Here is an 18,140-nt window from a genome sequence, read left to right as displayed (position 1 = left end):
TCATGGGCAAGAGCCCTTACGTGGGCTGATTGCCTGCCTAATGTAGTCACCAATAATATCAAACACCTTGGTCATCCAGGAGGACCATGGATGGGGCAAGGAAGTATAATTACACAGGGGTCACCACCCAGCTTCCCTTTTATATGACACAAAATCAAACCACTGCTCCTTTGTGTGTTAAATTAAAGAGAGGTTTCTGGCTTGTGTGGACATCAAAGGAAGTAACTATCACTACTTGCTCCTCGGAGAGGTGCAGAAAATGTAACTAAGACCTTGTCTATACAAAAAGAAATTGACAACCAGTTTGAAATGGAATTTCCATGGCCTAGAGCAAAGAATATCCTTACATGATATTATTCTACAATGTCATTATAATTTTTCCCAGATTTGTATTACCCCCATTACCTATAATAGTACCTCGCACCCTTGGAAATCAATAAAAAATCATCTTTTTGGTGCTTGGAGACAAAGGTAACACATCTCTTAATATTTTAGAATTACAACAGCATAATGTACAATTATCCCAAACAAACTTACAGACTAATTCTTTGAATGTCTGGCAGCAATTTAAAAAGGACATGAAAGGATTTAATCCAGCCGTGGGCAAACTACGGTCCGCGGGCCGGATCCGGCCCATTTCGGCTCTTCTATCCGGCCTGCGGAGCCGAAAGAGCGGAGGGTTCTCTTGCTCTCCCCTCCACTCCTTTACTTTGAATTTATATTAGTTCACACAAACACTCCATCCATGCTTTTGTTCCAGCCCTCCGGTCCAGTTTAAGAACCCATTGTGGCCCTCGAGTCAAAAAGTTTGCCCACCCCTGATTTAATCCCTTCCACTATGTAGAGGGCCCCCTGGGAAGGCACCTGAGCATTCTATATTGGCCATCTCTTGCCTTTTGTGCCAAGAGGGACCCTCTTCTCACAATCCAATTGCCCACAGCTGTTGCCTGTGCTTTCTGTTCATGCTGAGGTTGAAGCCTCGTGGTGGCTGGTACCATGGATCTGTCTCTTGCCCAGTGGGGTGAGCTGGGCCCTCCCTGGAGAAGAAACCTGGGTTCCCCAAGATATGTGATTAGTGCCAGGGCCCCTCCAGCAGGTGAGGGGATCCCAAGGCAGGTGCTGGGCGTGGAGGCCACAAGGACATAGGCTACCAAGGAGACAGAACTGAATCTCACATCACCCTGCTTGGCCCCAGAGGATGGCTGGTTAGCCAGAGATGGGTAAGATTCCTCAGGGAAGGAACTACCTAAGACAGGCACAGTCGCAGAGGGGCCATCAGGAGAGAACTTGGGGGTCAACAGAGGTGGGGCACAGACCCTTACCCCCCCAACTTTGCAGGGGTCTGAACCCTCACCCCTTCTGAGGGAGGTCTCCTGCCCCCATGGCTGCTTCGCTTCCCATGCCCAGATCAAATCGGGACCCAGGTAAAAGACAGAGACTTGGCTGACAGCAGCTGCCCTCTCACTGCAACAAGACTTATTTGAGTTGTCTTGTACCCATGGTGTGGGGAAGTGGGTTTTTGATATCTAAATCCAACCTAGCACCAGGAATGCTCAGGGCCTACTCAAGAACGCAAATAATCCTTTCTACTAATATTTACAGGGTAAAATAAGATTGTTGTTAGAGTATTAAATTTGACAATAAAATAGTAGTCAAGTTCTCAGACTGACTAATTTAAACTGGCTAAGTGAAATAAGCGAATATTCTAGAAAAATTAATGGTACTGGACATAAAGCTGTTCCTAAAGTGTTAAGTGAAATTTTTATTGGTAGTTCATCTCATGGTAAAATTGCGTAACATGTAATGAACCTAAAGCAGTCAGATTTTAGTGCAAAAAATTAAAATTTAAGAGCTATCAAGACTACATTATAAAATTTCCAAAAGCTTCCTAATATTTAAATCAAAAAAGGGGGGGGTTGGAGAAGAATATCATGTAAGGAAAAATATCCTGTAAGTAAATTACATCTAGAAAATTTTTACTTTAGAAAATTAACTTTCATTTGTAATGCTAACAGCAAGACACCCACGAAAAACACACATGGTGTCAAAACAAGCCAAAGGAAAATCGTTTGGGCAAAAAATGAAAAAGGATCCCAAGTCAAATTTATAGAAAAGATTCCTTTATTAACTTTTGGTCGAGAATATGTTTGTATATTTTCAGAAAACACCTCCAAGACCATGTGGATTCCTGCAACAGAGAGGAATTGACAGGACTGCTCCAGCCATGAAGACAGAAGAGAAACGGTCCAGAGATGGAAGACGCTTACGATGCCATGCCATACTAGCAGTCAGCAGCTGTGCGTCGTGGCAGGTTGCCCAGGACCAAACCAGAGAGGGTCGGACCTGCATTACCACCATTTGCCCACCATCCAGAACTGAAATATCATTGCTGACATATACACATAAGTAACTCTTTGACATTGAAATTGGGACTCAAAAGAACTGCTGGCCCAGAAAGAAACTCACTACAGACTGATTCATTTGCCTCTCAGCATAACCATTATTGCTTGTCCCATTTTCGGTTCTTCTAAGTGTATTTCTAGTATCACATGACCTCACTTATCTAGGGGAAATAATGAACAACATAAACTGATGAACAAAAACAGAGCTGGAGACAGGAAAGCATCGATCAGACTGTCAAACCTCAGAAGGAAGGTAGGGGAGGGTGGGGGTAAGGGAGAGAGATCAACCAAAGGACTTGTATGCATGCATATAAGCCTAACCAGTGGTCAGGGACAACAGCGGGGTGGGGGCATGTGTGGGGAGGGGTTTTGGATGGGAATGGGGGATTAAGACAAATATGTGATACCTTAATCAATAAAGAAATTAATAAAAAAAATCTATGTGACATAGCGAAAGCAGTCTTGAGAGGGAAGTTCATGGCTCTACAGGCCTACCTCAAAAAACAAGAATCAATGGTAATAAATTACCTAACCCTATGACTCGAAGAGTTAGAAAGAGAGCAACAAGAAAAGCCCAGCATAAGCAGAAGAAAGGAAATAATAAGGATCACAGCAGAGATAAACGACATAGTGACCAAAAAAACAAACAAAAAACAAAAACAAAAGATCAACAAAACCAAGAGCTGGTTCTTTGAAAGGATAAACAAGATTGATGAATCTCTAGCCAGGCTCACCAAGAAGCAAAGAGAGAGGACCCAAATACAGAAAATCAGAAATGAAGAGGTGAAGTAACAACCGATCCCACAGAGATACAAAAGATTATGGAAAAAAACTATGAACAATTCTATTCGAATAAAATGGACAACCTAGATGAAATGGACATATTCTTAGAAAAAGACAAACTCCAAAAACTCAATCAAGAAGAATAAAAACTCCTGAATAGGCCGATAACTACCAAACAAATTGAAGCAGCGATCAAAAATCTTCCAGCCAACAAAAGCCCTGGTCCCGACAACTTTATAGGGGAGTTCTATCAAGCATTCAAAGAAGAACTAAAACCTATTCTCCTCAGACTATTCCAAAAAATTCAAAAAGAAGGCACACTTCAAAGCTCTTTCTATGAAGCCTCCATTACCCTAATTCCAAAACCAGATAAAAACACCACAAAAAAAGAGAACTAGAGGCCAATATCCTTGATGAACATAGACGCTAAAATCCTCAACAAAATTCTAGCAAATCGGATTCAGCATTACATTAGAAAGATCATACACCATGACCATGTGGGATTTATTCCAGGGATACAAGGATAATACAATATCTGCAAATCAATAAATGTGATACATCACATAAACAAACTGACACAAAAATCACATAATCATACCAATTGATGCAGAAAAAGTATTTGACAAAATCCAACACACTTTCTTGATAAAAACTCTCAGCAAAGTGGGAATAGAGGGATCATACCTCAACATAATAAAAGCCCTATATGACAAACCTACAGCCAACATCATACTCAATGGGCAAAAACTAAACTATTTCCCCTAAGAACAGGAACACGACAGCAATGCCCACTCTCACCACTCCTGTTCGATATAGTACTGGAAGTGCTAGCCATAGTGATAGAACAAGAAGAAGAAATAAAAGGCATCCCAATTGGAAAATAAGAAGTAAAACTGTCCTTATTCGCAGATGACATGATACTATACATAGAAAACCCCAAAGACTCCATCAAAAAACTACTAGACCTAATAAATGAATTTGGCAATGTAGCAGGATACAAAATTAACACCCAGAAATCTATGGCCTTTTTATACACCAATAATGAACCCACAGAAACAGGAGAGGAAAAAAAAAATCCCATTTACCTCTGCACCAAAAAAATTAAGATACCTAGGAATAAACGTAACTATGGACGCAAAAGACCTGTACTCAGAAAATACAGGAGATTGAAAAAAGAGATAGAAGAAGACATATACAAATCGAAAAACATACCATGTTCATTGGTAGAATCAACATCATTAAAATGTCCATACTACCCAAAGCAATCTACAGATTCAATGCAATCCCCATTGAAATACCAACTACATATTTCAAAGATCTAGAATAAACTCTCCAAAAATTCATCTGGAATAAAAAATGACCCTGAATAGCCACAGCATTCTAAGAAGAACAAAGTTGGAGGGCTCACAATACCAAATATCAGGCTATATTAGCAAGCCACGGTTCTCAAAACTACCTGGAACTGGCACAACAACAGACATATAGACCAATGGAATAGAACAGAGAATTCAGAAATCGACCCGCCATTATGCTCAATTAATATTTGACAAAGGAGGCAAGAACATACAATGGAGTCAAAACATTCTCTTCAATAAATGGTGCTGGGAAATTTGGACAGATACATGCAAAAAAATGAAACTAGACCACCAACTTACAACATACACAAAAACAAACTCAAAATGGCTAAAGGACTTGAATGTAAGACGGGAAACCATAAAAATCCTACAAGACTCCATAGGCAGCAAAATAACAGACATATGTCATAGCAATATCTTTACGGACACAGCTCTTAGTGCAATGGAGATTAAAGAGAAGATAAACAAATGGGACTACATCAAAATAAAAAGCTTCTACATAGCAAAAGAAACAGTCAACAAAACAATAAGAAAGCCCACTGCATGGGAGAAAATATTTGCCAATGATATTTCCAATAAGTGCTTAATCTCCAAAATTTACAGAGAACTCATACAACTTAACAAAAGGAAGATAAATGGTCCAATTAAAAAAATGGTCAAAGAATATAAAGAGACACTTTTCGAAAGAGGACATACAGAAGGCCCAGAGACATATGAAAACATGCTCAAAGTCACTAATCATAGCCAAGTCCTGGCGAGGATGTGGAGAAAAAGGAACCCTCCTGCACTGGTGGTGGGAATGCAGACTGGTGCAGCCACTGTTGAAGATAATATGGAGTTTCCTCAAAAAGTTAAAAATGGACCTCCCATTTGACCCAGTAATACCACTTCTAGCACTATATCCCAAGAAATCAGAAACACCAATCAGAAAGGATACATGCACCCTTATGTTCATAGCAGCACAATTTGCAATAGATAAGATTTGGAAACAGCCTAAGTGCCCATCAGCAGATTAGTGGATTTAAAAACTTTGTGATGACCTCAAAAAATGATTGGGTCTTGTCAAAAGGACATAAAAGTCAATTTTGAAAAGCTTCCAATGGCCAAATCTGAGATAATATGAACAACAAAATAAATGAAAAGATCAACCAAAGGATTTGTATGCATGCATATGAGCTTAACCAATGAACACAGATGGGAAAGGAGGGTGAGGGCATGTGCTGGGGTTGGGGACAGCCTGGGATAGGTCAATGTAGGAAAAAGGAGACTTATGTAATACTTTAAACAATAAAGAATTTAAATTAAAAAAATATTATAGAACCACCAAGATGGCGAAACACCTGTACTTGCTGCCTCTCACAACCAAATCAAAACTCCAACTAAAAGACAAAACAACTAGAAGGAAAAAAAAAAAGCGCATTGAGACTGGTAGGAGGTGCAGAGGTGAGGAAGCGTGGAGGTACAGAGGCATGCGCAAAACGGGCTGGCAACTGGGTGCGCTATTGTTTTTTTCAATTGGGAGGGAGATACAAGCTACAGATTGCTCTGAATTCCAATTCCTGGTGAGACTCTGGGGACCCAGACTCATACGAGGAGAAACTGCACTGTCTGGCATCGGGAGAGAAAGCGAGGGTGGCTTTATCTCAGAGGTGCTTGCAGCGATCATTATTCTTGCACAGGGTTGCAGGACACAGAGACCCAGGGAGCTCTTTGGAGTAGGGCTGATTTGCTCTGCCCTGGTGATTCCCTGAGACCCCGCCCCACCCAATTTACAACCTGACCCAAGATGTGCGCAGCCGCTTTTGCATATGAATGGCCTGTCCTTTTGCAACATAAAAACTTACAAACTGCAGCTGGGTCAGAGAGCTCCAAAGTTTCCAAAAGAAGGCCTAAGCCCCTACAGCAGTAGCCTGCATTGCTTCACAGCTGGGCCTCATCTGGGCACTTCCAAACCCCAAACAAAGAGGAGGAATCTGCAGATCTCTCTGTAGCTCCTGCTGGGTGGCCTCAGGCTGTGGCTGACATTGCACCTCCTTGGATATCCAAGAGCCAGTGTACACAGTGGTCAGAGTGAGACCATACCAGATTACAACTCTTCACATCGATAAGAGACACACTCAAGGGGCAGACTCAGTGAGCACCAAAGCCCCACTGAAGCAAGTCCTGCTCCATAAGGGTTTCTCCAGCACAGCAGTTCCCCCACTGTAGACAGAGCTGGTCCTCACAGCCAATTGGCCTAGAGGTCAATTCCTTCCAGTGATACCAACAACAATCAAGGCTTAACTACAACAAGATTGGGCACACAGCCCACAAAGGGGTGCACCAAGAGTGTCCACCTCAGGTGATTGGGGAGGCTGAACCACTGGGCCCTGTAGGACACCTAGCACACAAAGCCACTCTACCAACACAGGGAAGCAGCCAAAATGCGGAGACAAAGAAACATGTCACGAAAGAAATGGAGGAATGCAAACTACTGGATATAGAGTTCAAAACCACGGTTATAAGATTACTCAAGAATCTTCTACACACCTCTGAGAAATTTAGTGAGACCCTCAAGGATAAGAAAAAGGACCAACCAGAAATTAAGCATACACTGACTAAAATAAAGAATAATATACAGAGATCCAACAGCAGACTAGAGGGTCCCAAGAATCAAGTCAAAGATTTGAAATACAAAGAAGCAAAAAACAGCCAACCAAAAAAGCAAAAAGAAAAAAGAATCCAAAAATATGAAGATAGTATAAGGGGCCTCTGGGACAACTTCAAGCATACCAACATCTGAATTATGGGGGTGCCAGAAGAAGAGAGAGAGCAAGATACTGAAAACCTATTTGAAGAAATAATGACAGAAAACGTCCCCTACCTGGTGAAGAAATAGACTTACAAGTCCAGGAAGTACAAGAGGAATGCAAAGAGGGCCACACCAAGACACATCATAATTAAAATGCCAAGGGCAAAAGACAAAGAGAGAATATTAAAAGCAGCAAGAGAAAAACAGTTAGTTACCTACAAGGGAGTACCCATACGACTGTCAGCTGATTTCTCAACAGAAACTATGCAAGCCAGAGGGAGTGGCAAGAAATATTCCAAGTGATGAATAGCAAGAACCTACAACCAAGATTACTCTACTCAGCAAAGCTATCATTTAGAATTGAAGGTCAGAAAAAGAGCTTCACAGATAAGAAATAGCTAAAGGAGTTCACCACCACCAAACCAGTATTATATGAAATGCTGAAGGGTATTCTTTAAGAGGAAGAAGAAAAAGGTAAAGATAAAAATTATGAACAATGAAGTGACAATAAATACATATCTATCAACAAGTGAATCTAAAAATCAAGTGAGTAAAAAATCAGATGAACAGAATAAACTGGTGAATATAGAAAGGGAGTGGACTGACAATTCTCAGTGGGAAGGGAGTGTGGGGGGTGCGGGAAGAGAATGGACAAAAATCTTACACCTATGGGTAAGCACAGTGGTGGAGGGGTAAGGGGATGGGGTGGGGTGGGAACTGGGTGGAGGAGAGCTATGGGGGGAAAAAGACGAACAACTGTAATAATCTGAACAATAAAGATTTATTTTTAAAAGAAGTAACAATACAGAGCAATGGTGGAAAAAATATATTATATTAGCCCTGGCAGGTGTTGCTAAATGGTTAGAGCGTCAGCTCGCTTAACACAGGATTGCGGGTTCAATTCCTGGCTAAGGGCATGTGCCTGGATTGCAGGTCCAATCCCAGGCCCCAGTCAGGGCTCATACGGGAGGCAATGTGTCTCTTACATCAATGTTTCTCTCTTTCTCTCTCTCTCTAAAAAAGCAATAGAAAAAATATCCTCGGGTGAGGATTAAAAAATTATAATACATGATCATAATCCATAGAATAAAAATGCATCCAATCTGATATGAAGATAATATTTAGAAAGAAGGAAATGCTCTTCTTTTCAGGAGAATTCCAACTAAAAAGTGTAGAAGGAATGATGGAGGGAAACATCCTTTGGCAAACACTAAAGTAATAATTGTGTCAGGCAAGAATTATCAAAGGATGCTAAAATTAGTGGAAGAATGCATGATGATAAAGTATGATGAGAATATTTACACATCTCAAATTATATTCCCATCTGTGTACATAAAAGCCCAGTGACCAAAAGGCAGAACAACTGGTTGACCAGTTGCTATGACATGCACTGACCACTAGGGGGGAGACATTCAATGCAGGAGCTGCCTCCTGGTGATCAGTGCGCTTCCACAGTGGAAGCGCCGATTGGCTGACTGGTATGAGCGGCTGCTAGCAGGCCCAGGGTGAGGCTGAGTCTCTGCACCTATCAAATACCTGAGACAATACAGACTCTGGCCTGACCCCACCAGCTGATGCAGGCCCTCTAAGGTGTGCTCTAGAAAGAGTGCAGGGAGCTGGCATAGGCGGATGGCAAGAGGGGATGAGACTGTGGACCGCCCCCCCCAAACCCCACCCCCAGAGAAGCTGTCCTGATGGCTGAGGTTCCTGGAGCACAGCTGCCCTGAACATCCCCAATGGTGTCACTGACCTGGCATCACACATCAAGGACATTCACCGAGTAGCTTTGGGGTGCAAAGCTCTCCACCAGGTTCCTCCAGGACACAGAACACCCTTTACCCAAGACATTACCCTGAAATATCAGCTCAGACTAATTTCCTCATGGAGTAGCCACTCAGAGGGCAGGTCCACAGCCGCTCAGCTGACTGGGATGAGTGGCACTCCTGCAGCGGGCCGATCCCTGCAGTCCACGCCCCCCACCAGTGCACAAATCTGTGCACTGGGCCTCTAGTAATTACATATTACAAAGAGGAAAAAGTAGTCATTTTATAGTGAAAAAATCTGGCAGACACCACTTTAACCAAATGATTAAAGTTAACATCACCAGTAAGGGGATAATCACATACCTCCTGATATGATACACCAAGGACATGTGGCTTAGATTTTGGTGTTTTTTTTTTTTGCTAAAAATGTATAATTTGAATTTAATTAAATGTATTAATTAGAATGTAAGACAAACTCAACTTGGGGGATAATCTACAAAATAACTGGCCAACACTCTACAAAAGTGTTAATGTTCAAGATTAAAGGAGACTAAAGAAAGACAATGTGTAATTCTGGGTTGGATCTTGGATCAGAAAAAGGACATCCGTGGGTAATTGGTAAAATCTGAATAAAATCTATAGCCTTGATAACAATAATGTTCATTTGATTCCCTAACTATATTAATGTTAACTTGGTAGCTTTGATTATTGTAATATTGTTATGTAAGATGTTAATATTTGAAGATCTGGGTGATGATTATATGGGAATTCTTTGTATCACTTTTATAATGTTTTGTTAGCTCTGAAATTATTTTAAAATGAAAATTTTAAAATATATATATAACCTAATACTTTGAAGTTCTCTTCTTGCCGACTCTTCTGCCATCTGTGAAGCCCGCAATTTCTCATCACACTGATCTTTTTCAGACTGCCTCCAAACATCATATTCCACTTTCATTTTCTCTAAATCCGCTAATCTGTTCTCAAGTTCAAGCCTAAAACAACAGATGAAAATTATGTTACAAGAACTATAATAAGAATAATATGACAGCAAAATGTGTTCACTTGCAAGGAGATTTAACGCAAAAAAAAAAAAGGTAATTATGTACTTACTTTTCATCTTGTAATACCACAAGTTTTTGATAACCTTCTTCCTTGGCAGCTTGTACTTTACGTATTAATTCACGATCCTTTTCTGCTAAGAGCACTTTGTGGTGTTCAACAGCCGATTTGAGAATTTCATTATCTGACTGTAACCCTAGTATTTAAGGAGAAAAATGTGCTATACTCAATCTTATTAAGATGAAAAATCACATTTAATAGCAAACATTGGTAACAATTAGAAGAGTATAGAAAGTAAGTCACTCTAGAAATATATCCTCAAAGATCGTTACATTGATAAACTTTCTTAAGAATGAAACAAACCAAAACTCAGAGTTAATTTTTCGGTCATTAGTTTATTTAGCATACACACACAAAAGGTTAATAAAATGTTACATACATTTATTCATTTGAATCTTTAAAGCTAGGGATATCAAGTTGGCTGACAGCCAACGAGGTTTAAGTACCTACTTCATCCCTATAAAGGTTCTGTAACCTAAGACCCTCAAAGAACATCATCATCAAGCTGGCCAGAAGCAGCCTGAATAAAATCGCAGAACTCTTCAAAATCTATCATTCTAGCAGAGTTGTTAGATTTCTAGTAGAAATATAAATTGGAAACTTTCGATTTTGTCAAATGAATTTACAAATCTTCCTTGTAATAAAATGACAAGTATTTTGCAGATAAAATAACTAAAATTTGTTATGTAACTCAAAGTAAAAAAAAGAATGCAAAACTGGATCCCAAACTCTCTAAGTTCCTAAGAAAATTTACTCCCTAACTATGTAAGTTCATGAGTCAACATCAAGTAGAAATTAATAATGAAAACAATCATTCATTGTAAGTTCTATCTAAAACTACAGAGGCCAGTTCAACCGAAGACCAACTCAAGGATAGTTACAGACCAAAGGCAGCTTATTTAAGTACTTAAAAGTCAAAAATAATATAATTTCTGAGGAATCCTGATGAGAAAGACATTCTAATCTAAACAGTAAACTGGAGCTTAAAAATAAGCTTAGGCTGAATGAGGCTCAATCACTGCTAGGGTCTACATAAAAATATTTTTAAAGGTAAAAGTTGGGCCTGCAACTAATAATCACATGATAATCTAAATAGATTTAAAATTATAAACTCAGGAAGTATGAAATTCACATTGCAAAATTTCACTTAATTTATGTATTAATCAAGTAACAATAACATAAACAGGATTTTTAAAAGTTAGATCACAAAATGAACATTCAACATATAAACAAAAACAATCCATATATGCTGTAACATTAAAAGTCAATTAAGCTGAAAATCTGAAAATAAAAATTCAGTGTGACCTATTTTAATAATTTTAGTTTAGATGTGAAAATAAAAAGCATTGAAAATTATATATTACCATCCAATTCACTTTGAATCTTATTTCTTTCTCTTTCTAAATCACTCTTAGCTCTTGCTGCTTCCAGTTTGATGTCTGTTATTTCTAGTTTGTTTGAATGTTTAATTTCCTTTACCTGTTGATAATTAGAAATTGAAATTACTATGGTCATTTTCTTGCCATTAACTGCTTACCCTGACACTTTAGCAGGAATGAGAAAATGCTGTGGTAAGCACCTTCAACAGGGAAAGTTGTTTCAGTGCCTGGAAAAATACTTGTCATCAAGAAAACAGTTTTATCCTAATAAAAGTGAATCCTTTTTTTTTAAAGAATGTTGGTGACAAGAAGGCATTCAAGATATAAGGATCAGCATATAAAATGTTACATAGGTATAAGATCACATTGCTTGCTTGAAAAACAAGCAAATGTGTTACAGCTAGAGTGGCAGGGAATAAACTTTATACACCATAAAAAGAGTTGTGTATTCTGTTAGCTATTAAAGGTGTACAATTAACTTTGTTTCAGAAAATTAACTCTATTTGCAAATGTAATGGATTAAGATACTGAAGGTAAAGAAACCAATGAAGAGGCAAAGAATTGATGGGGAGGAGGGGTGCAAGAAGGATCAATTGAATTTGGTGACTAAATAATGTATCTGTATGTGTGACTGTACGCACACATATGTGGTGGTAGTGGGAGGAACAAGTATGAAACTTAGAAATCTAAACCTTTATTGTCAAAATCTGATTCTTTTAAAGCACAGTGAATATAAATAATTGTCAATGTTTTCCATTAATTAACCCATATATCAATCATATACCAATTTTCAACTTTCCTGAGACATACCTTTTGTCAAGTTGAATAATTCCAGTTCATAAACAGTATTCTTTCATTCTTTCAATAAATATTTACTGAGCATCTATTACATGTTAGGCACTGTTTTGGGAGCTGAGGATACAGCAGCAATCAATAAAGCTTTTTCTCTCCAATCATCTGCACTACCTAACATTTTCCACATCCCTTCCCTTTGATAAAGTGCTTCTAAAATTAGGAGGATGTAACCAATACAGATACAAAGGTTAGATAAACCTGCATTCAGACATAAAGGTGTAAAACTATAAAATCAGAGTAGAAAACCATGAATATATACAAGTGAAACACATAAAATGTGAGATGATGGGAACAGGAGGATAAAGGATGATTTACTTAAGTGTAATATAATCTAAAAAACTGGAGTTGGCAGTTAGAAAGAAATCAAGAAGAGGTCCTAGGCAAGTATCACATGATCCCACTTATATGTGGAATCTAATGAACAAAATAAACTAACAAACAAAATAGATCCAGAGTTCCAGAGACATGGAAGCATGCAACAGACTGAGGATCCTCAGAGGGAAGGGGGCAGAGAGGAGAGATCAACCAAAGAACTTATATGCATATATGCATAACCCATGGACACAGACAATAGTGGAGGGTAAAGGCCTGGGGAGGGGATGGATGTGGAGAGGAGGGGGGTTACTGGGGGGGGGGGGAGAACATATGTAATATTTTAAACAATAAAAATAAATTTTTTTTAAATGGAAGAGGTCCTAGAGCCAAAGAGGGCAAGGATGAGAAATAGAGGTGTCTATGAAAGGTCTTGAAAACATTGTAAAGGAATGGTTTGGTATAAAATCCCCACTTAAAGGAAATAAATAGAAAAGCAAGTACACTATACTGCCTCTGTACTGCTAATCACATTAAGATGTATCCCTCTCCAAATTAACTTGTAGATTTTTTAATGACACTACATAAAATAAATACCTTGTGCTGACATCAGTTTTGCATTATTAAATCTTTCTAAACTTTATGAAGTCTCATAGAACAATGTTTAACTGCATGACAGCAGTTAAGAAATTATATTTATTTAAATACTGAAACTTTCTATAGATTGGATTTTACTACATTATAATTTCATGGACAAACAGAATTTAAACTGTGCTTTAAATTTTGAACCACAGTAAAAATCCATTCTGACAAATATAATTATAAGCTAACTATAAAAGGTTAAGATTGACAGCAGCTCATTAACAAACTACACTGCAGCTGACATAAATATGAAGTGAAAAATTAGAGCCATATTATATTACAGAATCTTGATTAATTTCAACAAGAACTATGAAATAAAATATCTACTTAATTCATTTCACCCTGAGATTTACTGAAATGAGAAAAAATTTTTCAAATAAATTATAATTATTGAAACTGAAAGAACACTGGACAAGAAGTCAAACAAGTGAAGTCTGTCTTCAGTCTACTTTTTTTTATTAAACTAGTGGTGCATGCTCAAGCAAGGTACTTGTCCTCTGCATTCAAATTCATTCATCTATGTAACTAGGTGAGTTTAAGTTTTTCTTTAGTGCCACATTTGTATAATCCTAAAATAATGAATATTAGTATAATGCTTATACTAATATTAACTTCCTGGAATGTATTTTCAAAAATATTTTATTTAATAAAAATGAAAAATTTATTAAAGTATTTATTGCCTAGATATGACAGTTGCACTTTCTCTGAATAATCTGAACCAAATCCCAAAGAGTCATAATAACATTCCTTTCTGCCTCTAGACCCTGGTTCTTAACCTTTGTGATCACGCCTCAAAATCCTAAGAAAACAAGGGATCTTTTACTTAACAAAATGTACAATATTAAAATGCTGCATATAATTCCAAGAGAGTCACAGTTTTCTAAAGCTGCCTGGGCCAAACTATTCTGTTTTTAGTTTTTCTAGTTTTTTTCCCATGACGTTTTCCATGTAGATTATGGCTCACTGTAAATTTGCTTTATGCTTTTGACACAACAGAATGTGAGTATCCAGAGATTACTACCTGGGACTACTAACAAAACTTTAAGAAACGCCCAGCCATTGTGGCTCAGTGGTTGAGTGTCAACCCATGCACCAAGAGTTCACTGGTTTGATTCCCAGTCAGGGCACATGCCTGGATTGCAGGCTCAATCCCTGGCCAGAGGAGTAGGGGGTGGGGTGCAGGAGGCAGCCTTTGGATGATGATATTTCTCTCTCATCAATGTTTCTATTTCTCGCTCCCTTCCTCTCTCTCTAAAATTCAATAAAAAACTTACTTAAAAAACAAACAAAATCTTTAAGGAACTTTAAAAAATGGCAATAGTGGACATTTTGAAAGGTTTTAGAAACTGTTAAATTACACATACACAGAGACATGCTAGAAAACAAAATATATTAAGCAAGAAATAGAAATATAGTTGAAAATGTATTGCTTGAGAAGCTCTTGATGCAAATCCCAAAGAGATAGTATTCTTAAATTCTTATTTTTTTCAAAGGTCTCAGGCAGTATGACCTCACTAACTTGGCTAATAAGGGTAACTCTGTGGGAAACTTCTTTAAAGCTGTCTGATTTAAATGAGGTTCTAAAGATCAAACACTTAGTGAGGTAACTAGAAGAATTTACCTCATTGAATGTGAAATACCTTTAAGAGCATCATTCTCAGACTATGTTTAGTAATATTTTTATTGATTTTTTTTGAGGGAGAGAGGAAAGGAGAGGGAGAGAAACATCGATTTGCTACATCCTGCCTACCCCCTATTGGGTATTGAGCAAGCATCCCGGGCATGTGCCCTGACCTGGGACCTCTAGGTGCATGGAATAACATTCAACTGAGCCAGGGCTTTAGTAATATTATTTAAATAAAGAGATAGTCACACTAACATAACTCCATTAAAAAAACTAACACAAATTTGAATACACCATAGATGTTCCTTTGCATTGTAAACTACCATTTCAACCATTTACTAGAATTGCAAAATAATGTTGATAAAAACTTCAAGTTGCCAAGAAAACTGACAATCATGTTTGAAATATTATTTTAAAATTTATCCTTCCAATGCAATCTTTTCACACACAATATTTCAAATGAAAACTTGACTTGTCTGAAGTTCAAGAGTGATTTTAATATCCATTTGTATGCAAAATAGACAGGCAACTCTTAGCAATGTGTATTAACAAACAAGCAGAGAAATAATACTACACTAAAATGCTCTTCTTCCATAGGCAGAATAGGAGAAATCATCTAAGCACTAACTCTAAAAAGAGCAATAGGAAGGCTACGTACAGAAAAAGAAGAAAAATCAGGGTCAGGACACAAATAAGCCAGAGAGGTCACATAAATATACTGCAAGGAAAGTATGTGGTGGTTCCCAAGAGTTAGAAGCCATAGCAAAAGCCAGCTTATCCAGTGTCCTAATGCTCCATCTATGGTTCAGGTTATTCCAGCAGTTCAGTTCGGCTACTCAGGACCACAACGATGTTTTGAAAATGCTGAGTACTCACTATTTCTTTTTATAAAATTGAAAATAATTTATACCATGAGAGAACTCCCTGTATCCTGAATTTATGTCTTTGTGTTTTGCATCCATTTCTTTGCATATTTTATCATTGAAGGCACTCAATATGTATCTATTGAATACAGAAATAATTAGCTTACAGTTAACCAGGAAGCAATCAAGTTATTTATTTTCTAGTAGGACTTACAGAACCTTAGTAGGCTGACAGGATTCTTAGCGATCAGCTAGAACAATGCCTCATTTCTTCTATGAGGAAAATAGATCCCAATGATATTAAGTAACTTGCCTAAAGTCATACACACAGTTATTGATACAGTGAAGAATGAAAACAGTCAATGGTCTCAAAGTTATGTACATCATTTTCTCATTTAAGGATATCACAAGTATGTAATTGTTGCCATGATCATTTTCATCATCAGCTACTATTTATTATGTTCAATGCCCCCTTTAATCTTACAAAAACCCTGTAAGAGACAGGTATCATCCCCATTTAAAAGTTAAACAAGTCAGAGACACATAGGTGGTGAGTGAGATGAATGAGTCAGGACTCAAAGGTAGATTCATCTGATTCAAAGCCAACGAACTTCTCCATTGCACTTCACTGCCTCCTTCAAAATGACAGTTTTTAATTTTTAAATACATCTGAATCTCAATCTATAAGCTCAATTATAGGACTATGCTTGAATTAAAACATTTTAACAATAAAAAACTCATTGCTTAAATAGAGTAAAATGAATTGTTTCATCGCCATAAATTATAACAGATTTGTGTATTCCTTTTCACGGTAAGAACAATATTTTCAATGGGACCAGAGTACTTACATGCTTCTGACTAAAACTCTCTGCTTCAGTCTTCTCAAGTAATTCCTTGGCCAAGGAATTTATGATGAATATAGTATTCCTTTAGATAAGTTCATATATTCCTACCAAGCTATAGCAAATCCCTTCTGGTCTGGGAGCCATATTGTTTTTTAAGATAATTTTACATATAACTCTGCTATAATAGAAAATACATATTACTTCACTGATTTAATAACCAGTCTTATTTCCAAGTTCTTAGAAATGCCAGAAGTACTACTACTACTGCTAGCTAATATTATGATAATAACAGCTAATATTTGGGTGATTATATACTTAATCTTACGCCAAATGCTTTATGCATAATATCTCATTTAATCTTTGTCACACTCTATAAAGTAATTAGTCTCATTTTATAAAGGAAAACAAACTTTTCAGAGAGAACATAAATTGCTGAAGGTCACAGAGCTAGAAATTGGAAGAAATGAAACTTGAAGCCAGTCTGTCTGACCCCAGAGCTGATATTCTCATTCACTACTGTAGTCTATAGGATACTTCTAGCATTGCTATTCTATTTCTGGTTACTGGATTCCTTATATATGTATCCTGCATTTGAGAGGTGGTGAAAATCAAGCCTGCAACCTGTGCCCTTACCATTGTATTCTTTTTAAATAACATAAATGCATGTGCTACTGCTAATATTAATTTACTCATTTAACATTTATTGAGTGCCTACTGTGTGCCAGCACTATTCTAGAAGCTGGAGAGACAGCTGGGATAAAAGCAATGTCTCAGCTCTGGAGCTTATATTTGGTTGGGGTAAGGGTGTGGGAAAGAAAAGGAGAGACAAAATAATAAATATATTAGATGGTGTTAAGAACTATGGAGAAAAATAAAGCAAATAAGGGAGATTGAGAGGGCAGAGGAAGATGGAAGACGGTATTGTACAAGGTAAAGCCAAGGAAAGCCTCTCTAATAAGACAACATCTGAAAGAGATGCAGAAACAAGCTAAGTAGATATGTGCGGGAAGACCATGCCAGGCAGGAAGTAAGGGAGAAGAAGTAACCTTGCTCAAAGAGCGAGAAGGCCAGTGGGGTGTATTAACAGTGGAGTAATAAGAATTGGTCAGATTCTGCATATATCTGGAAGGTAGAATGCTAGCATAAAAAAAGATCTCAATATAGAGAACTAAGCTATTTAAATGTAAACTTTGTCATTATACAGTATCAAACATTCTAAAGAATGAAGTAGAAACATAAGATGACTTACTTTACTGGTCAATGCATTTATTTCCCGTTCAGCTTTATGTAATTTACTGATTAAAACAGTATTTTGTTCATTGCTTGATTGTAGCTCTTTTTCCAAGCGTTCAGCATGTAGTTTAACTGCCTGTTTTTCAGCCTTTTATTAAAACAAAGTATTTT

General features: G+C 37.6%; 1 protein-coding gene across 5 annotated transcripts in view; it reads right to left on the bottom strand.

Annotated features, from left to right (window-relative positions):
• The window catches only part of CEP83 (centrosomal protein 83), a gene marked incomplete at its 3' end in the record, with an annotated part of 146,748 nt that overhangs the window by 53,519 nt on the left and 75,089 nt on the right, over positions 1–18,140 (bottom strand). For all 5 annotated transcript variants that reach the window (XR_013960100.1, XM_080659724.1, XM_080659727.1 and 2 more), the window contains 4 exons: positions 17,986–18,117; positions 11,581–11,695; positions 10,208–10,352; positions 9,940–10,089 (listed from right to left, as the gene is read on the bottom strand). Coding sequence is in view for 4 of the 5 variants with exons in the window: in XM_080659724.1 (XP_080515850.1) it covers positions 9,940–10,089; positions 10,208–10,352; positions 11,581–11,695; positions 17,986–18,117 (542 nt within the window). The remainder of the gene's footprint in view (positions 1–9,939; positions 10,090–10,207; positions 10,353–11,580; positions 11,696–17,985; positions 18,118–18,140) is intronic.

The sequence above is a fragment of the Plecotus auritus genome, assembly GCF_963455305.1.
Source record: "Plecotus auritus genome assembly, chromosome: 3".
NCBI classification, from domain to species: domain Eukaryota; kingdom Metazoa; phylum Chordata; class Mammalia; order Chiroptera; family Vespertilionidae; genus Plecotus; species Plecotus auritus.
Note: the sequence above shows the minus strand (reverse complement) of the source record. Positions and strands in the feature narration are given on the sequence as shown.